The 22603-nt window shown below is 41.1% G+C and overlaps 1 protein-coding gene across 4 annotated transcripts in view; it reads right to left on the minus strand.

Annotated features, from left to right (window-relative positions):
• rc3h2 (ring finger and CCCH-type domains 2) overlaps window positions 1-15757 on the minus strand; it is a 33773-nt gene extending 18016 nt beyond the window's left edge. Inside the window, exons 1-8 of one of the 4 annotated variants that reach the window (XM_050053550.1) lie at window positions 15330-15757; window positions 6833-7161; window positions 6642-6759; window positions 5885-6118; window positions 3613-3788; window positions 1704-1904; window positions 1388-1520; window positions 975-1093 (exon numbers count right to left, since the gene is read on the minus strand). In XM_050053550.1, coding sequence (XP_049909507.1) covers window positions 975-1093; window positions 1388-1520; window positions 1704-1904; window positions 3613-3788; window positions 5885-6118; window positions 6642-6759; window positions 6833-7063 — 1212 coding nt within the window. In that variant the 5' untranslated portion in view covers window positions 7064-7161; window positions 15330-15757. Of the gene's footprint in view, window positions 1-974; window positions 1094-1387; window positions 1521-1703; window positions 1905-3612; window positions 3789-5884; window positions 6119-6641; window positions 6760-6832; window positions 7162-10805; window positions 11139-15329 lie in introns of those variants that run through there. The other 3 variants (XM_050053552.1, XM_050053549.1, XM_050053553.1) reach the window with 3 other exon arrangements.
• Window positions 15758-22603: the final 6846 nt, after the last annotated feature.

A 22603-nucleotide genomic window follows, 5' to 3' on the forward strand; every position in this document is an offset into this window, starting at 1 on the left:
ATCGAAAAATGTGTTAAAATGTTGAAAAATGTCGGTCTGTCTCTCCCAAACCCCAGAATTATGTCATCTAATGTCTTGTTTCGTACTCACGCCAAAGGGTTTTAGTTCACCATCATGGGAGAGTGTGTAAAGCTGCCAATATTTGAACGTAAGAAGCTGCAATAAGAGTATTTTGGTACTTTTATAGTACTTTTCTATGAAAAATGACTCAAACTGATTAGTCGACTACTGAAATAGTCACAGATTATTTAAATAGTTGATTAGTCGGCTAATCGTTGCAGCCCTATTCTGCAGTGAGGAATTTTCATACCATCGGACTACTGCTTTCAGTACTAAGCCTAAAATATCACCTCAATGCAAAGCATTTAGCAGCGAACCCGAAGGTCGGAGCTAGCACAGCCTCTGATGCTTGCACTAGCAGCCAGCCTCGTCAAGCTGCACACGACCAGGTGTTCAGACGCAAACTGAGTAAGTCTACCTGTGACCCAATCACTAACTCCCTTACAAAATGGATTGCAATGGACTGCAGACCAGTTTGGGTGCTGGAGGAAGGGGGGACGATTGTGTCCAAAATCCAGCAGCTTTACTACAACACATCTGCAAATGTACTCATGTATTTAAGCATTTTGATTAAGCATGCAATGGTCAGTGTCTGGATCTTAGTATTTAAAATTTAGATACTGACACACAGGAGAGTGTCAGCCTGTATGCACTGTTAGAGACCAGTTTGGGTCGTTACAGCTGGATCATCTGATTATTGTTAACAGTCATTTAATGCTGTGGTATCCAGAGACAAGAGACGATGTTTTGTCCGTTCAGTTAAATCTTAGAAGCCACAGCCAGGAGGAACAGAGTATGCTGCTGGACCCTGAACGTCTTATCTTCCCTGTTGAATGCCACTTTTCTACAGCACCAACATTATGTGTATGATCTCTCACACCTCCTTCATATCATGTTAAATAATATAACTGTACCTGCGGAGCGTCGTGGCTCTTCTTGCTGAAGTTCTGTATGAACTCCACTAGTCCATGAACCACCAACTTCACAGCCAGCATCACACTCTCCAGCTCCTCCCATGATGGCGCCGGGGCATCTGCACACAGATCAACAACTCAGTCTGTTTAAAAAAAGATACTTATCACTGTACAAGCGGCAAAGCTGGACAGAATTCAGCATGTATGAGACAAAACTGAGATAATAATCAATAGTTTTAATCTTGTCTTTTGTGCTCGTTAATTGCATTTCGGTATGTGAGTGCCACAGCATGCCAATTTTCTTCTTTTTCCATCTCATTAATCTTGGTGGATCAGGACGTGCCTTTTATTCTGAGAAGAGTGAATCATTCTGACTCATTAGGATTCATTTAGATGAAAGCTGTTAAGCAAACCTGGGTTGTGGTCTATGTTGGCGAGTAGCTCTAGGTGTGGTCTAAGGCTTGTGAGGTTGGCAGGGTCTCCGGTCCTCTGCAGAACAATGGTCAGCTCCTGAACGCTCTTTGCAAATGACTCTGGAGACTGCAGCTGGAGCAGAGGATACAAGAGGAGAGGCTTTAAATAAAATAAAGAATAGATGAATGTATTTGTCCTGTTCTTTTGTTCTCTACCGGCTTGTTAAACCCATCATGAGAAATTTCCAAAGTGAGTTTAGCAATAATAAAAGCCGAAACTTATGTGGCAAGCGGGGCATAGTAACTATACTGGTACCTTGTCAATAATGGACTGCATATGTGACTTGTGGACCAGGTCTCCATACAGCAGGGAAGACCACTGCTCAGGTGAAATTCGTAGGCCCGCCTCCATGGCGATGTGGACAATCTGAGCATCATGTTCTCTCCGGAGAGCTTCGTATGTCCGAAACTCTTCTTTTAGCTGCATCAGTGACGAGTCTTCATCACGCTTAGTCACCTGAGAGACGATGGAGGGAGAGAGAAAGAGAAAGAGGAGGGATTGAGAAGAAGAAAGACCAGGAAGAGAGCGAGGGTATGGATGGATTATCTTTGGTAAGACTTTCGTCCTTGATACGGAACAATGAAAAAATAATCATCTTTCACAGCCCTCCAAAATTAAACATCGACAAGGTTAACTAAAACTTGACTAAAAACAAAAACTAGGTGTGGTGAAAAACATTTTATTGACTGAAATAAAATTCAAAACTAGACTTAACAAAAAAAAACCTAACTGAACACTGAAAACTAAAATAAAATAAAAATATATAAATTTAAAAAAACACTCAAAAAACATTAAAACAATAAATAAATAATACAATATATTATAAATATAATATAATAAAATATTATAAATAAAAATTACATAATAATAATATTATATTATAATATAACAATAAATAAATAATAATGACAATAATAACCAAACTAAAACTAAATAACTAAATAAAATCTGAGCATTATGAGTATCTAGTTATGATGTACTTTATTAAAAAAATGTTTTCCCCATTAAAGGGGATTTTTTTTGGGAGTTTTTCCTTATCTGACATAAGGGTCCAAAGACGGAGGGACCTTGTATGCTGTACAAAGTTTCTAGTGAATCAGGAGTAGCTGATGTAATATTGAAATACTCATTTTGGGTTGACTTATTCCTTTAGGTTAAAATAGTATCTTGGTATTGAGAGTGACATTTGTAATTTTGCAATTAAATTAACCGAAATCACCGACCAGTCAGTTTGTTTGCATGTGGTGTCCTCAGACTAGTAAACTCAAATTCAGATCAGACAAAGGGATTCTCCCCCTCTCAGAATCTGCCCTATGAGTAATCATCATAAGACACCAACACACACAGCCAGCTACTCTATCACTTATCTGTTTAGGTCAGAGGTCAAATTTATCGTATCGTAATTTGCTCTGTTGCTGCTGCTGTCCAACCTTTGTGTCTTTTTCCTGTGTTCCTGCACTTTTAATCCATCTGTCTGTCTCTGCATCTCTGTGCTGTCTGTCTCTGTCCTGCACGGCGGGGCAACAAGGGCAAATTTAGCCGGCTGTTACATCAGGAGCACATAGCTGGCATTTCTGCCCTACCAGCAATGTCTGTCATCAGATATGACGGACACTGCTGGTGGGACACAGAAATACACTCACGCACAGAAAATGTAGCCACAGACGCCGTATCCTTATTACAGATATGACTTTAGTGCAACATAAGATATTAGTAGTATGAGCAACACGTTTAGAGGGTGCTAATACCTTAAAGGGACAGTTCACCCCAAAATCAAAAACACACATTTTGTCCGAGTAAATTTAGTGGCAAATATTTAACTATAAAAAAAAATTACCAATTTGGAAAACACCTCTATAAAAGCTCCAGCTGACATTAATAGTTACTCATGTGAAGCACTATCTCTGTGGTAAAGGAATATGTGGTAGTAAATGAGGATCTATTTAAAAACCCTTCTTTTAATGAGGTCGTTTTTTACGGCTTGGGTTCTTGGAACAGCAGCAAACTGAGGTTCCTCTGTTTGACGTAGATTACATCTACAGAGCTGTGGATAGCTTCTCTTTTTTAAATTAGGTATTAATAGTGCTCACATGTCCTCGCATGAGCACATCTTTGTGTGTTTGATGAGTATGTAAAATAGCGTGTAAAATCATTCATGTCGTACCTTGAAGCAGGAGGCCCTGTAGAGCAGCTGCACCACGTGGCCTATGCTGGTTTTGGAGGCCTGGGGGAAGCGGGCCTCGAGCTTCTGGACTACAAACAAAACCAACACCTTCCTGGACAAAGCTGAGCCATCCTCCAGAGCCAGTAAGACTAGCTTCAGTGCATCTTCTTGCATAGCTGATGAGGAAGAGATAGAGCGGGGTGTAGGAATACAGGAGGGGACCGTGGGAGGAAGGAAGAGAATATATTTTCATCAACAAATCAAACAAACAAATCTATTTCTAACACATAGAACCAGGTGTCCTCAGACTTTAATGAACTCATTCTGTTATCATGATGAGAAATAATTTCCCAGTCAGAATCTGCCCTATGAGTAATCATCACAGGACACCCAGTACCGGCAGCAGCTGTAGTCAGTTTGATGAGGCAGACTACACAGGCAATCCAAAAGGCAACTTGTGGACACAATGAGTCCAGTCAACTGAAAGGCTAACAATTCCTTTGATTTCACACGCCAACCTGCTAAAACAGATGGACAGTCATTGCAGTAAATTTCACGAATCCAAAAGGCCCACAAGCAGTAGCAGCAATAAAAGCAAGATGACACTTCATTGTTCTCAAACTTGTGTCACACCAGCCCAGACGCCAGAACAAAATGTTGGCACTGTAGGTTTCTGGAATCCACCGATATGTTACATTTGCACATATCATACAAATCATAACAAGGTTTCTACAGTGATGTAGCTGTGATTGTATATGTTACATGAGCTGACTTGGTCATCGGGAGGTGGAGGTGATGGTGGATGGCTGCCAAGTTGAAGACAAAAAACTGGTTGTTTTTTTAGCAGGACATCTGTGGCATTTTCAGTGGGGAGACACTGGCAGCATTTCCAGCCATGATTGTGCCATCAGAAGCGGGTGTTTTTAGTGAGACATCTGTGGCATTTGTAGCTGTGATCGTGCTACCAAACGCAGGTATGCTTTGGCGAGACACTGGAGCATTTCCAGCCATGATTGTGCCAGCAAATGTGGGCATACTTTAGCGAGACATAGCATTTCTAGCTGTGACTGTGCTGCCAAAAGCGGTAGCTCTTTAAATGGTAAATGAACTGCACTTGTAAAGCACTTTTCCAGTCTTCCGACCACTCAAAGCGCTTTTGCACTACGTCATGTTCACCCATTCATACACACAATCACACACTGGTGGCCGAGGCTACCGAACATGTTGCCACCTGCTACTCAGTAACCATTCACACACACTCACACACTGCTGGAGCAGCCACTGGGAGCAATTTGGGGTTCCATATCTTGCCCAGCGATACTTCCACAGACGCCCCTTTAGCGAGACATTGGTGGCATTTCTAGCTGTGATTGTGCTACCAAAAGGGGGTGTGATTGAGCTACACATAGGCTGCATTTCCAGCAGCAATTGTGTCACCGCAGACAGATTCTTTAAGCCAATACATGACGTTTTCATAATCATAACCAAGTGGTTTTGTGTCTTAACATAACTAGACATTAACTGTTGTTAAAACATAATAACACCCTCAAGTTTCAATATATATTCCCTACATAGTAACACATATTACGTATTTGTGTTTTGCAGAAACGTACAATGCCAACATTTATTCTGGCGATTGGGTGGGTCACATGGCTCATACTCGTATATTTTACAGGTCAAAAGATTTAGCATGAAGTGACCCCTTTTGAATTATAATGCCTCAAAAAGTTCACAATAGCATGCCTTGCCTTTAAAACTTGAATGCTTGTTTTAAATGTCTAGACACCTGTGAAATTTGTCCAATACAGTGGTTCCCAACTGGTGGGTCGCAGTCCAAAAGTGAGTTGCAGGTCCATTCTGAATGGACCGCAAGTGACTCACAAATGTGTCAAGGATGTAAAAAACACACTTTATCTTTTAAGTGAAGTGAATTTCATTCATTTCATTTCAATTTCGGCACAGAGCTTTTATTTTGAGGAGCTTCCTGCTGTAGAGTGAGTGACTAATGGACAGCTACTTGACAGAGACAGCAAACTAGCTTGATAACATGGCCAAATTCAAGTATGACACTGAATAAATTAAACTCTGTGGACCTTAAACTAATGACTAAGGAGAAATCTGGACTCCAGGGATGGTCCAGTTGGGAACCACCTATCTAAAATACATTCAAATCTCTTACAAATCACATGTTGCCATGTTGCAATGTGTTTGTGTCTTGGAGTGTGATGATCTTATTGCTGATGTATGTGCGCTGTATATCATTTACACCCACCAGGTCCCAGGAACTGGCATCCCCGCGCCCTCACCGCTGCCCAAAGGTTGGCAGAGAGCTGCTGGGGGTTCTGGTGCTGCAGAATGAGCTCGGTTACGGTTCGTTCCCCCAGCGAGCGGCCTGCCCGCACCGCCCGGACACGGCCCTCCTCCTCCACCAGCTGGCAGTTCACCAAGGTCACCAGCTTCCTCTGCATTGGCCGACTGAGGACACTCGGACTCAGTGTCGCCACGCCTGCAAAAGGTCACAACAGTGTGGAACTTTGGTTATCAGACATTTTTTAATAATTGATTTTGTCTCAATTCAACTCTGTTACAACCACCTATGTTTGTGAGTTTAAACATATCTTCATGGAGGCGATGAGCCTAGAAGGTTTATCTCCTTCTTGGGGAATCAGACATGACAAACTGTGATTTGTCCAAATGACCTACTTTTCAAATAATGACGAATCCTACCACCGTCACCCAGACCTGGCGGAACAAACAACCGGAAGCTTCTGGTCAATTTCAGTTGGGTTAATCTCTCTTGTCTGGTTACGCACAGAGCTGATTTTTCCATCAGTATCATTAAAGTAGAGCAGCTTTCAGGCGTCATGAGAAGTGTGAAAAGCATGAATGCCAAGCTGCACAGGCAGCTCAACTGCTGCCCACGCACGTTTAGTACGAAGAGCTTCATTCTCTTTCACAGATGTCCAAAGATCTGAAACTCTAAAACTTATAATCAAAACACAAAAACAGACGCACATAACTGCACAAACCTTTTGCTCCGCTGATTGGTTTTAGGTAGAGAGCCAGCTCTTCCACGCACACCCTGCACACCTCATAGTTCTCGACTTCTGCTGCACTGTTGAGGCTCACCGGCTGCACATCAGGGACCTAAGAGACACACAGCATGAGCACACACACACAGAGTTTTGAAGCAAACATGCCGTCTCTCTCTCTGACTCACCTGAGCTCCGACCAGCTGCAGCAGGGCGCAGTTGACCGGCAGCAGGTCGATATCGGTGCTGATTGGCGTCTGATCGAAGGGGCAGGCCTTGCGGTGCAGTTTGTGCAGGCAGGTCTTACACACCGTGTGGGAGCAGCCCAGGCTGATGGGCTGGTGGCCGCTGCTGTCGAACTCATTGTAGCAGATGGGACAGGACAGGAACTCTGTCCACTGGGCTGCCTGCACCGGCATCCTGCCGCCACAACACCGAGGGAGGCGCCGCCGGGCTCAGGGGGAATGCATGTCAACGAGTCCTGACAACAGCTCCTGCTCGCCGGTGCTGACGATGACTGCGAGGGAGAGGACATAAAGTAATGCAGCAGTCGTTTTGATAAGACATTTACACAGTGCTGATTTATCTACGGACAAGAGATAATGAAAGAAATCCATTATGAAAGATAATTAATATTCAGATATTTCACTACTTCATTAACCGACTAATTGTTTCAACGCTAACCGGCACAAATTAAGCACTTTAGATAATCCGCCACATGGCATGACTCAACATATTAAGAGTCATCAGAGTGAGTGTGCATGGAATCACAAATAACTTCAACTATAGCGACACCATAAAAGCATTACGCTGTGGAATTTACAAAAATGCACACCTCCAATTACAACTTACATTGTGGGCGTTTTATTAGAGCTGCTTGCCATATATGATTTGTCACCTGCCACCATGGCTTTAAAAATCATCAGTACCTCTGTTATGATGCATTAACATGTAGATAAATGTGATCTATTTTAGAAATATATATCTAATTTACACAATTATGTACAGTCAGGAAGTTGTAAAAGGCAACAGACAACGACATGGTGTCCAGCAAATAAAGGAGCAGCATAAATATCACTATTCTTTGAGCTCTACTGCGTACAATAAGCATTTAGCTAAGTACACAGGCAATCTCCAGCCTCTCACGCCGTACAAGTCATAAATTTATTTAATTTAATGTGGGCAATAAAAGCGCTCTCTCCTTCTCTCCTAAAAGAAGTAACTGCCAAGTGTGAGCACACGTTGCATTAAAAGGCCTTGCTGTGAACACAATTTGTACGGTATTAAGTACAAGTCTATATTTCAATCGTCCCATTACACACAGATTTTTTTAAAACATCCTAACAAAAGATCACAATAACAATAACAATAAAACTAAGTAGGAAAACTACATTTATTTAATAACACTAAATCCATAAAATTACATTACGCAGTGAAGACAAAATAAATGTCCAAGACTGAGCACTGAGATCAGTCTCACAGAATCATCTTGGCTTCGACATCCTGCCTCTCTTTAAGACAATCCCTCTCTTGTCTAATGAAGCCTAAGCTCATGCTGAATCATAATAATACTGAATCATGATAAACACAGATGGGATCCGCAGGTTGAGACGGATAAAGCTGAATCATAACAGCGTCCTGTTTCTGGGAAACTTTGTAGGTCAAAGGCTTTGTTTATGTCAAGTGTTCCCAAACATCTTTAATAACTGATGCTCATTCATGTTATTTTATTTTGGTAAGAACAGTTTGTTAGACTATCCTGACCTGGGCATGATGACATAAAGATATACAGCACTGCTTATTTAGAGCTTATTAAGAGTAGCATCAAAAGGTCAGCATCCATGTAACTAAACAAACAATACCTTTTGTTACTGCAGGGAATAAATTAATATTCTCAGTGTTTTCTGCAGGTAGTAAATTTACTTTTGCTTTCTATATTCTGACAAAAGTAATGCTGCATTTTAGCTTATTACAATCAAAACACACCACAGACAGATTCTGGAAATCTACTATCAGACCAAGTTTACAAGCCTGGATCATCAGACTGTCACACTCTGTTGCCACTGAAAAACTTACTTTTATGATTAAGGGTAAATGTTCTACTTTTGATGAGCTATGGGGACGTTTAATGACATTTCTACAGGGCTACAGAAGTCTAAATGTATTGAATGCAATATAATTATGTGCATTTTCTTTCCTCTTTCTTTCCTTTAGACTGTCAGTACTTGTAGAGGTTGCATTTCTGATCATTTATTTTGAACTCTGGAAAAGTACTCATTGTATTGACCCGTCGTAGCAGTTGTTATTAAGACGATGACTTACTGTGAATTTTATATTTCGTACCTTACTTGTTTTTTGTTGTTGTTTTGGATGTAATATTTGAAGTATATTAAATATCCAATGAAAAAACTTTAAATCACATGCTTTATTGAAAGCTGTTTCACACACTTCCCTAAAACTAAAACTTTTTCGGCCGTTTTAACCCCCAAATATTCGGATTCTTGTTGAATTGCTAATATAGTCAAGAATTACATCAGCATTTTAATTAAGAGGTAGCAGAGGTTCATGTTTCAGATGACCAAAACCTCCACCACACAGCACATAAGCAGCACATTTTGGTAGGCATTGTTATGTTTTAATATTATGTCATAAAGCCTCAGAAATCAGTTACAGTTAACTAACAGCAAGTTTCTTATGATCAAGGGTAGGGCTGGGTAATTAATCAAAAATGAATAGAAACCAACATTCAGAACCTCTAACCGACGTAATCTTGCCCATGTTGGTAATTTCGATTTTTTTTTTTTAAAAGTCTTTTAATACGTGACTCCGCCCGTCCATTCCGCGATCTGGAAGCAACATGGAGGAGATCTCAAACACCGAGCCAACTGAGCAACTTGAGCAACTTGTACCAATGAGAAATGCCATGTCCGTCGTTTGGACACATTTTGGCTTTCTTGAAGACAACACCGAACAGAAAGAAATCAAATGCAAACACTGCAGAAAATCCATTTCAGTGACTAAAGGTAACACCACCAGTCTGTTTCAGCACTTGGAGCACAATCACATTACCCAATATGAACAGTGCATGTTTCAGAAAAAGACAGAGACTGACAAGCGCCTCCAGAAAGCAGCTCTCGATAACACAAGCATGTACAAAGGCTACACGATATGATAAGGATTCAAGAAAATAGTTCAACTGTGTGTGTTTCCTTCAACTATTTTATAGGTGGGTGGACAAAGATGGAGCCAGTGACTGACAGAACCAATGTGCAGCTCTAAATCAGCTTCATGCTTTACTTTGATTGTGAACTTTCTGAACCCAAATATTCCACGTACATTTTTGAAAACATTTCATACCTGTAAAGGATTCTCTTCTTACGTAACACCGCAGCACAATATCATATTTTGTTCAGCTTTCTACGACCTCCTGTATGCTCTTTGATGCATCATCATCCCATTAACCAAAAGCAAAACCTCACAGAAAACACACCAAAACATAAAAAACCCCATCATCTCTCTGACTCCATTATTCAAAGTGTTTTGGACACAGCGTGCAGACATCCGGCACCTGTTGCTTTTAGAGTCTGTTGCATCTGTTCAAACTGCTCACCAAAACAACAGCTGGTGCCCTCACAGAACAGGTGCCATATTAAACCAAACAAAAGAAATGTATCCAAATGGGTTAGGAGATACAGTAAAACGGCTTACACACACACACACACACACACACACACACACACACACACACATAGAAAGTACAGAAAGGGAAAGGAAAGAGATTACAGAGGACAAAGCAGGTCAGTTATGTGGCTTTACCAGTTTTGAAAATGTGCTGCAACCAGCTTGTGCAGCCAAGTATGGTCCTAATGTGCGTAAAGAAAATGTGTATTTGTTTGTCTAAAGCAAAGATTCCTCAAGTTTTCTAAAAATGCTCTGAGCTTTAAAAACATCCCTTCATGACGAATAAATCAAATCTCTTTATATATGAACACGCTGGCTGCATTCCACTGGAAACAGAAAGAGTAACTGCGCGCATTACGCACGCGCCCTACGCCATATTACACAGCAAATAAATCCAGAGCTTCTCCACAACATGGATTTGAATGTATTTCCTATCATAATATACAACGACATTCCTGTTATAATCCCGGTTTTACGCACCTTCCAAGATACCAGCAGCGCGCGGTGCCGGTTTTGCCCCCTTGGCCGCGTAGACAGCTCCGCTCTGTCCTCGCGCGTCATATTTCCTTCCGCGAGGAGCCCAAATATAACACCGATTGCAGCTATTGTAGCTCACAAACTGCTGAAGCACCGTCGGAGGAAGAGTGAGGCAACGCTAGTGTGGTGAAACGGGTTTAGGGGGGAAGTTTGGAAGGTGGGGAGGTCTATCCTGGATAAATTTCTTTCCCCGTGTGTGCGCAGATTAGGGAGTGGTGCAAACTCTGGGGGCAACTGTTCACCGTCACGTTGACAGCCACCTGTTCCTGCTCTGAACAACTGCTACATCCTGTTTTTTACACAGAGTCCCTCACTGGCAGAGTACAAGAAGTCTGGCCTCAGCTCGTGCTCTGGCCCTGCAGAAATTATTCCTGCACACATGGCTGCATGTATTACACTCATAATATGCATTTAGCACCTCACAGCACATGGGGAGTCTAAAATATAATGATGCACACAAGACTTCCATTACTTGGATGAATGGACCACTAGCTGTCTATGTATGCAGGAACACACACACACCCACACACACACACACACACACACACACACACACACACAAAAGGCCCCACAGTCATGAATAAGTCTTGTGACAGGGGAGAAGTGGGCGTGCTGTATTGTCACAGGAGACCTCAACTTCCTTATCAGGCCTCTCTCCCTCACTGGTTACTTTAAAATGAGGAAATCAACCTCTAAGCTTTGCTTTTATTCAATCAGGCTTGTTCGTACCTGCAGTTCACCGACTACAGTGCAGGAAACTTGAGAATGTGCCAGTCTAAACACACCCGAGCATCGAGACAGACGCAGCACATTCAATGTCCACTTTCAAGAGCAAATTATCCCTAAAAGTGTCAGAAGAAGGCTCCGTAGACCCAAGCAGTGATTTGCTGTAGTGGCCTGTTGAGCCACCCACTCTGCTGAGCGGAGGATGAGAAGTACATTGTGTCTTTACAGCCAACAGTTGGCGAGCTATCATCTGGCTCAGGACAGTGAGTCCTCACTTGGCCCCCTCTGTGTGGGGGAGGGCATCTGGAGTTTCCTTTGGCATGTCTCATAAAGGGAGGAAGAAAGATTGTTTTGAGAGAGTGTTTTTCAGAACACTGAGGTAACATTTTCAGGATAGGGCGATGTTTTGGCCCATCTCGCTTTTATTAGATTTGGACTTGATGAGAATTCCTGCTGGGTTATGGTTAGGTTAACGCAAGGGTAAAGGCTGATGTTCTCACGTTGCCGGTAAAGGTCAGGTAGAAATAAATCAGGTATGGGCTGAGATCACTACAGAGCCTGCAAAACATCATGTCAGGGAGGAATTGGCTATTGTGCACAATGGCACAGTTTTCATTAGCATGTTGTTAGCATGTCATGGCTGTTTCCCATAGAAACAGGGACTCTGAAAACAGCAACGCAGCTGAAAGGGAGTAGAAGGAAGCAGAACAAAGCAGAATACAGCAGTTGGCTGATAGGAGCCTCATCAAAGCGCCCTCATGTAGGGTCAGGTTATGGTTGGGGTAAGAGATAAGGTTTGGCATGTAATAGTGATGCCTGGATGTGGCTGCTACAGGGTTGATTCACCTAACCTGTATTCGTGTGTCATTAGTTTCTGATTGTGCTGTGCCAAAGAAATTCAACCGTCACTTTGCAACTCCAGTTGGAGTATTTCTGTAGGCCCAGTGGAGTGAGCTGGCACAGTTACCTCTATTGAACCCCAGTATCTGTAGAGAGAGACATCAGGGACAGCAGTGCCACATTAATCTGTATCTAAGGTGACTGCTGGGTCTGTGTTATGTGGAAAGAAAAGCATTTGGACGTAAAGCCAATTTATGGCCAAAAAATATTTAGGTTTTTTTTTAGTACAAACTCAAAAGTTGCTGAGGTGTTATGATGAGTTTGACTGACATCATGTTTTAGCTCTGACAGCTATAAGTCTGGGGCCTCACCATGCCCAAGTGGACTAAGACACATTCTGACATGAGGATATGTGTTGCATGTCATCCCATCTTTGTCTCCTGCAAATCTCGACTGTCAGCGACCAAATAAAGACTAGAAAATAAGGTACAACTACAAGACAAATCTCGACTATCAACCACCAAATAAAAGCAAGAATATAAGGTACAAGTACATGACAAATCTTGCCTAACTACAACCAAGTAGAGACAAGAAAATAAAGTACAAGTACAAGAAAAATCTTGACTATCAGCCACCAAATAAAGGTCGGAAAATAAAGTACAAGTACAGGAAAAATCTCCACTATCAATGACCAAATAAAGTATAAGTACAAGAAATATCTCGACTACTAACAACCAAATAAAGGCAAGACAACAAAGTACAAGTACAAGAAAACATAATAATGTAATAGTTAGACATTGGACCAGTTCTTGGATCCACACCAACCAGTAGCAATAAGGGATGAGCTGTCTTAGGGTGGCTGAGCAAACCCTGCGTCATCTGGCAGACTAACAGTCATGCTGATATCGTCCAAAAACTTTTCTGTGCGCACACAGCCAAAAACACAGAAATGCATGGACACATGGACACACACACACACACCACCATGGAGCGTGAGTTGGACTCCAAGGAAAGGAATCTTAAGTAATATGATAACTCCTTCTCACTGTCACCGTGACCCCTAAATTAGAACATTCCAGTTAGTGTGTGTGTGTGTGTGTGTGTGTGTGTGTGTGTTTGTGTGTGTGTGTGTGTGTGTGTGCAAGCATGTGAGAGTGTGTGACGTCACGGGAACAGTGAACCCAGGTTGGTGTTTTCATGTTTTCACCAGAGACACAGATTTATGAAATGAAGATAATGCACAAAAACTCAACAACTGATTTTCCGTCACTAACCAGCACAGACCAAAGCTCTCACTCTGTAACTCATGACAGCACCACTGTAATGACTGCTGCAATTTACTCATTTTGAGAAAAATGTGCAACTTGTGCTCACCCACACAATTTTAATGACCCCGTTTTGGTATTTAAAACATTTAAATACTACTCATGATTCACTTTTGCTCACTTTCGTAAGTGCGCTAATGACCTTTCAATTGAAACCCCCCTAAAATATGTATTGCGAGCGCCCCTATGACATGATCTACAACCAGAATTTTAGCATAAACGTAGAGCTTTCAGCCTTCTTGGAAAAACTTAGCGGGTAACAGCACAACACAAGTGAAACCTCACACCCACCACACTGCTGATAAAAAAAAACACTGAAAAACTCTACTATCAGTACAGTCAAGGGAGCTCAGACAAAAATAAAACTGTCCTGAATTACATTTCTGTTGATGACAAAGTGAAACAAATTAAATCCGATTATGTTTACGTGCACAAGAACTATAAACTTTCCATTTCAGTGATTCAGCAGGCAGCGTCTATAAGCTATGAAGTGAAAGCAGTACTTGTAACCACAGCAGGCAGGTAAACAGTGAAGAGAAAGTTAAACTGTAACACTGATGATGCTTGTTAATCTTTTGAAAGACTCAACAGGCACACTCAGGGACGTATGAGCAATGAAATGCACTTGCAATCTGAAATCAGAAATCATAACTGTGGCATTATCATACACATCATTTTACATGGCAGTGCTGATGGTGCCAGAGCAGCTAGATTTCCTGTGATATCTGAAATGTTTCACTCCATAATTCATAGCAGGGTTACTACTAGTTGTTTTATGTCTTGTTTTTGAGTGTACAGAGGGGGTATGTGGGTCTGTGTGATTAACTATTCATAAGGCCTGTCATCACAGTGTGTGGGGGTAGTGTATGGATGGTAGGCTGGGACACTATACAGCTCACAGGCTGCTATATGACACAGCGCATATAATATAGGCCTACTTTATTACACTTGTGAGATGTGTCTGCAGTAACAGGAGCAACCAGGAGTTATGCAATCTTTTTTTGCAGCCTTGGGTGATATTGTGAGGATATCAGGTTGCTTCCAGTTGCATATCAGCAGGTTATAGAGTAACCTCAACATCACTTAAACTTTAAGATGTCAGAGGGCTATACAGCACACAGCATGCAACACCTGAAGTTGTAGACAGCTGCTTTGGCTCAGGAGTCACTCTGAGTGCAAAAGTGACTTTCCTCCATAGATGGCACATTTGTCTGGGAGGGTAACATCAACTAGTCTCCATTGCAGCATCACTACAATTTCATGTTGCTTTACAGCATGCAATGACTGCCTCAACTCTTTCTAGAAAACCCTGGTTTGCATTCTGGCTTTGAGCTATGGCCCCATAATTTCAACACAAGCAGCCTTCTTATGATATTCCATCAGCACCAGTTGCAGGGATTGATGGTGAGCTGGGGGGGGGGGGGGGCGGATAGTTCCAGCTCTAATGGTCTAATGATATGATTTGTGAAATCTGGAGCTGCTGGGGAAAACAAATACAAGAAAACAGTCCAAATCTGACATCAAAATGTCAAAGGCGCAGGAGAAAGTAGCGCGCACCTCTGGATAAGTCACTTACCTCACGCACTACACCAGAGCCCCAGAATAAACATAATCATAGACATCCACAGAAGCGCATCAAAATAATAATAATAATAAAAATATCTTCATCAGTGGCAAAACAACCGCAGCAGCCAGCCCAGGGAGACAGATCTTGATGGGAGCGTGATGTGGCTCTGCATTTCAGAGATTTACAGCCAGGTCCCTTGGTCCAGTTTTGATCCTCTGCCCCCCTTTTCGATAGTACATGATGGACACGTTCGCTCAGGTACAGTGAGCCACACACTCTCGCTTTGACAAACCGGGGCTGAGAGGAGATGGTGGTATCGCTCCGCCGGTGATGGTGCCTGAACTGCGCTTCAGACTCACCAGTCTGAGAGCTGCTGCACACATACGCGCATCATGCATGCTCCTGCCCCGAGACGCAGGTTTCCTTCACCCTCCGACGGTTTAACAAAAAATGCTTGTGCGTGTTTGTCGGATTGGCAGCGTGGGGCACTACTTTAATATTGAGGGCAAGGATAAAAAGATGTAAAGGGGCAAGCCGGAACAAGCCGCTTTTCGAGGCGTGGGCTGTCTGGTTTTAAAGGAACAGAGGATGCGCTTCGACAAGTGCGCCTGTCAAGAGGAAGTTGACACAAACACACGCAGTTCCCGCTCGTTTTTATTGCAGCTCTGAGCTTAGAGAAGTGGAGGAGCGGAAGAATAACATGCCTGAACTCAGGTTGCCTTCCTTATTACTTATAATGCTTACTTTCCTATAATCTAACCATGCGTACATGTGTTTAATTAGCTTCAAGTCTTTGGAAAGGCTGAAATTACACACACAAAATAATTTTAATCAACTTAAATAACAGTTGTCATTATTATTAGGCTGTGAATACATTCAAATGTCGTGTTATTTTAAATTGAGAGAGCCTTTTTATAGCCTATACTGTACTCATGTACATTTCTGGGGGGACACATGCATATGTCCCCTCCAATAAAAACATGAAAGCAGCAGAGGACAGTGCACATTAATGAACATCACTTAGGTATATGTGCATATGAGAAAAGGCATCAAGATAATGCACATAAGCACAGATAGGCATGTCCACAGAAGGGCACACGAGCACAGAGCGAGCATATAACCATAGACAAAAGCACATAGCAAGGCACATATGCAAACACATAAGACATAAGCACTATTAATAAAACAAAGACCTAACCATATAACCAAAAAGAATGTACTATAAAAAAAGTACAACATAAAAGACAACATAGACCAAAGCACGTAGCCACAAACAAACACACAAGAGCACAAAGCAAAGCACATAAGCAAGACAGTAACATAACCATAAAACCAAAGCAGATCATGACACCAGGTTTGATTGTCCAGTAACCACGATTTTATTAATTTGGAGAATGACTTAAGAGATGTGATGTTCCTAAAACATTCCTGAGACGTGTTAAATACATTTACACCATAAATTGATGCAGAAAATTTCACCAGAATGCAGTAAATTAAGTGTTCAACCCCTAAACCCCATGTGTTGAAACAAAACCTACGCCCTTGCCTCTACTGTACTGCTTGATAAAACACTGGATTGTGTTGATGAGTGTAACCTACTGAGGTTAATCCTGTTAGATGGATAGCTTCATCCTGTACACTGTAATGGACTTAGTCTGGCATCTCAACAGTATTAAACAGGCTCACTGGACATGAAGCCTTTACCTCCAGTGTTTACTGTGGTGATAACTCAGACTTTCTCCTCATTAACCTGCTGAGTGGGAAGACATTATTTAAGATGCATATTGGAGAGCTAAATATGTTGTAATTTACTATTTCGGTTGTTTTAGGAAGCCATTCGTACATGCATCAAGCTGCTGGCTTGAAAACGCTGCTTGACAATTTGAACAGGCTGTCTCTGTGGGAACAAGTGGTGTTTGCACTGCAAGGACGTCAGGCTGAGTTACACAAAGTATCTGGATACTGTGAGTTAAACAGTGATTGAATTGTCCTGTCTGAATGTTTCGACTGCTTCATTTATATGTGACTCGCTGTCTGGAGTGAGTGGTTTGCATTGTCAAAGAGGCGTCCCTAATAAAGTGTGCAGTGTTGCAGAAACTGACTGCTCAGGAGTTTAGCATTCTCTAATATCATCCTGTAGTAAAAGCACAAATTAATGTTAAACACATTACCTTTAAAGCTACAGTAGCTTCATATTTAATGAAGCTGTCACTATATCCTGACAGTAGTACATGCAATGGCAAAGTGTAGTTACGATGAGCCGTAGTGCACACTATCACGCACATATTGTCTTGTATGTTTAGTCTTGACACTGGATAACGTCAACACACATATTACCCAGCAATCATCATTGCATATCTATATTTAAACAGAAATACCAAAGAAAATAAGAAAGTAAGAAACTATTAATTCAATTTAACAATTTTAATAGTTGATTTATAGTTATAGAGGTTATAGAGGAGGCATATCATTTTGTTATAGATGCTACTGACTGTTTAACAAATAAAGAAAAATAAACTTGATGGGTTTGTCTTTTTCAAGGGCATATATAGCAAATGGTACTGTTTTTAATTTAATGAGAGTTCATCTTTGAACACAGGCATATTTTCAAGGTGGCAATCACTCATGAGGGCCCATTCTCCACCCAACACATTGCTGGAGGGCCCACTCTCTCTCTCTATGGGCCCCCCACCTCATGGGCTCCAGTGCAACTGCACTGCCTGCACTGTCTATATTTATATAAAATAAATGAATGAACTTTTCAGGCTACTGTCCGGTTCTGCCTTCCAGCTGTTGCTGCTTGTTCAGGCACGCTATGAGATCGTTGCTTGTTCACGCGATATTTCGGCTGCACTTTGGAAAGCAGAGGTAAACAGAAGAGCTTCGTGAAATTGAAGAACGGAGGAGAGAGAGAGAGGTAGAGGGAGAGTATTTTATGAAAGATTTATAGAATAATGGCTGACTTTTTGCCAGACTTCGACTTTGTGGAGGAGGAATTTGATTTTGCAGAGTTTGATGGCCGCCCTTATTTATTTGAGCCAGAATACACTGACGAAGAACTTCCCCACAGAAGAGGAATGCCTCTGTTGCAAGGAATGGGACCGGTTGCAGCCTTATTTTCAAGGTCTGGATGTGACCGAGGACGAGAAACCTCCAACTGGAGTAACGTTAGTATCCAGCTGGGCTTTATCTAGAGCTTGCGAGATATATTTCGGCCGAGCTTTNTATGTCACTAGTCACTTGAAACAAATTTAGGACGATAGGAGACGGGTTGAAATAAACCGAAATTTCCCTTTAATAAAGAAGTATAACAGTTATTGTATCCCTCTTTCACCTCAGTTTCTGTCCATCTCTGTGACACGACCATCCCTCCTCTCTGTGTGTGAATGTGACTGTTGAGTCAAATTGATGTGGAATTATTTGGAGGAACGGTTTAACAGCTGCAAGCAGTAACTTCAAGGTGTCGGTTAAGTCAAATGCATTTTAATCCATGAAAAGGTTAGAGTGTTTTCTAAATTACACCCTTAAATCACATGATGCATTTGAGTTTGTCTTACAGCACAGTTAACCAAACGTTAAACTGTCAATGATTGCAATCTGTCATATGCGTACTTTATGGATGTCATACAAAAAGCAGTGTTTACAGCAGTTGTACTTGGGATGTTTTACATTCTAACAGACAACAGAGCTTTATTCTTTGCTTGTACTTAGCCGCGCTAGCATCATGGCTGTAGTGATGGCAATGTCTGTCAGCTGGTCCACCACTTTGGTCCAGACTGTAATATCGTCAACATTTTTGACAGACCTTCAGGGTCTCCAGATGATGAATCCAGCTCCAGCTTTGTCGATCTCCGACCTTTCCTTTAATGCCGCCAGCAGTTTGACATTTGTGTTTTTTAGTGAAATGTCTTGACTGCAGTGGAATGGATTGCCATAACATTCACAGAGATTCACTCACCCAAAGGATGAGAAATCATCAGGTCAATATTGAATCTGTCTGATACTTTAGTTTATGACTAAATATCTGCAAAACTAATAACACTGCCTCAGCCTCGGCTTTCCTTTCTTGTTTTTGGTTAATTAGCAATGAATATCGCTGTCGGTGAAAGAGGATTATTTGTGCTTTTTATCTTCAGAGCAATATAAAACAAAACTACATTTCACTGTCATTTTTAGGAATAGCCTCACACAGATACACAAATTCACACCTGAAGTCTGCCACAGAGCAGCTCAGCTCTCCTGGAGCAGTTTGGAGTTAAGGGCCTTGTTTAAGGGGATTTCAGCAGGTGCTGCTCTTTTGTATTCATGCCCCTTCCTTGTGGCTCATCTTGACATCTTGCCAGACTGTGGGCATGGATGGAAACCATATTTGCCACCAGCGTAAGAGTAAACAGATTCCCTGGTACAGTCATCCACATGCATATCTTTTTCCCAGTATCCTAACATTCTTCTTTATCACTGTTTCAATCCTTGTGTCTGTATCTACCACATCTCCTCCGTCTTCCCCTTTGCCATCATCCTCCTCAAGCTCATTCATAATGGAGGTGCCCCAAAAGCCACATCCTCTTTGTGTGGGTGTGTGTGCACGTGTGCATGGACCACATCAGATTAAGTCATTTGTTAATCTGATTGCGCCAACATCAAACATAAAGCATGGCTTATGTTCAGAAATGAGAGCGATGGCTGACTGTAGTTTGCTCACATTACTGTATTATGTAACTGTTCTGAGGAAGATACGACCGTATATCTTAATGCAAGTGGAAAACCATGTTTTTTTATTTCTTTGACTTTATTTCTGTGTATTCTCTGTCTTCCTTGCTCACACTGACACACACTTGCATTAATTTCTGTACTCAATACACAACCCACCACGCGTTAATCATTTCTCTGCACACAGACTCACAAATTTCAAGGCAGTGTCGCCTCGGACGCCCCGAGGAGGGCAACAACTACTGTTCCATTCACCGAGATGAGTGACGATTACATGTCTGGGCCGAGGGAGAAAGGGAGAGATGCAAAGGGAGAGAATGGAGCGAGGGAGCATGGAAACCCTCTTAGCCATGCAGGAGAACCCACTCACTTATAACGTAATGCTCAGCGAGCTGCACAAAATTTCAGTCGGGTCAAATGGTGAAGGCTGTCTGTGAACCTCAGCCTCAAGACAGTATGCAGTATTCACTCTATTAAATGAAATAGCAAACAAGATGATTAATAGTCTTTTGAAACTATTCTTATATCAAGTAAACAGTTCTCCAGAATTTGTTGCAGTAATATACAGCAGTGTTTGCTTGTTGTCTCAGTATTCTCTCTCTTTTATCTTTTTGGTAAAGCAGAGTAATCTCTGGCTGTAGAGGGAACAGAGACACACATTACAGGAGGACTCTCAATAGCTGCTTGAAACAATGCCCAGCTCGACTCTTTACAAGATTGCATTCACTATTAAACATGGAAAATGATATACCATAATGAAATGTGTGCATTGCATACTAGAGGACTTAATGCAGTGTACTGTACCTGCAGAGATCAGGACTACACTGTAGAAGGTACAGAAGGACCCTCTCTCCTTTCTATTGGCTAAATACCTTGTCCTCATAATTTCTGCCAGTGAGCTTTTAATGCTGTCTCTAAAATATTAGAGCAGCCAATAGACCCATCGCCTTTTATATGGTGTTGCACCACAGGGTGTGGATCCAAGTGCTTATAAGTACAGCATGCTGGCCTTTTGCACTTTGTTTGCCAGGGGACTTATAATAAATACATACGATGAATAAATACATCTAAAATGAATAGATAAAAAATAATATAATAGTAATATTGTATCCGCATTTTTTTTTGGGGGGGGGTTAAAAAAATGTGCTCAAAAATAACTTTACACCCGGAGCTAGATCTCTTCTCTGTGATGTCGGGGGATGTTACAGAAACAAAGACCTATACTGTTAATTAAATATATTATTAGGGAAAATGTTCATTCATAAAGCAACTTGAGTAGATTTTTTTAACATCTACAGATTAAAGGCTTCCTTAACCCCCAGTTTACTTTAAGAGGATGTTATACACATAACCAAGGTTACTTAGATAGGTGGGAAAAGTTTATTGAAGCTGAGGGGTGGTGAGAAAAGATGTGCAGCGAGACTTAAAACTGTGAATGGACTCTAATCTTAGTCTTATTGCCTCAAGAATGCTTTTTTTTAGTCAATTTGTATTTGTTGCGGTTAAGCTAGTTTATAATTATTGTATATGAAATTTCTATTGTATGACTATTTGTCCATGTGTCATGTTAGGTATGTTGTTTAGTTTTTGTCTGCTGTTTTTTTTTTGTTTGTTTGTTAGTTTGTTTCTGTTTATGTGATGATGGAGTGATGCTGTTTGTTTGTTTATTGGTTGTGTTGTAGGTAATCACCACCTGCTGACACTGAAAATTATGAATAATTAACATATAAAATGAGGAAAAAAGTAAAGTAAAAAAGTAAAAAAAAAAAAAAAAAAAAAGAAGAAGAAGAAGGAAAAGGTCCCCACTAGGGGTGGTAGTGTTTGGGTTTAGGAAAAAAAGCAAAAATAAATGTAAATGAATACATTTTTCAATAAGTTAAAAACTATATGAATGGATGTATTAATTCACAAAAGGGGAAATAAAGAGGATTGTAAATAAATAGGAAAATCTGAGTAATAATACTGGAGATCTTGTCAGTGAGACTAGTGATGGAACCAACATTTTTCCTATTGGGTTTATACCCTGAAGGACATAACATAAACCTTTATGAAAAAATCTTCATAAACATGGGAATATTACAAGCGAAGAGAGTTTGGAAAAAGACTGGCAAACCGAGTATTGCACAGTGGCTCAAAGATGTGTCTTTACGTTTACCATTGGGAAAAAAAACACATATACAAACAAGAAATATTTCAGAGAGTGTGGGGGCAATACATTCAGTATATTAAGCACAATGATGTATCTTACTTATTGCATGAAACTGGGACAGCATAATTATATCCTGTACAGGACCATAATCATATGCTGCATCCTGACAAGATCATTTTGTAACATCTGGAGGGACTCTCATGTACTCAAGTGCTGTTTGTGTATTGTTGCAATATGTATGTGTGCGTACCCTTTCTAGGTGTGAGCATACATGTATATATGTGTACAAGGTTTTTATCTTTGTAAAAGAATCTTAAAAAATATATTGATGATGAGTAATTAATAAAAGTGAGTGACAGTAAAGGAAATTACAACAGAGAAATCAATTTAAGACACATTTTTATCAATTAATTAATGCCCACAT

The sequence above is a fragment of the Epinephelus moara genome, chromosome 9 (assembly GCF_006386435.1).
Source record: "Epinephelus moara isolate mb chromosome 9, YSFRI_EMoa_1.0, whole genome shotgun sequence".
Taxonomy (NCBI): domain Eukaryota; kingdom Metazoa; phylum Chordata; class Actinopteri; order Perciformes; family Serranidae; genus Epinephelus; species Epinephelus moara.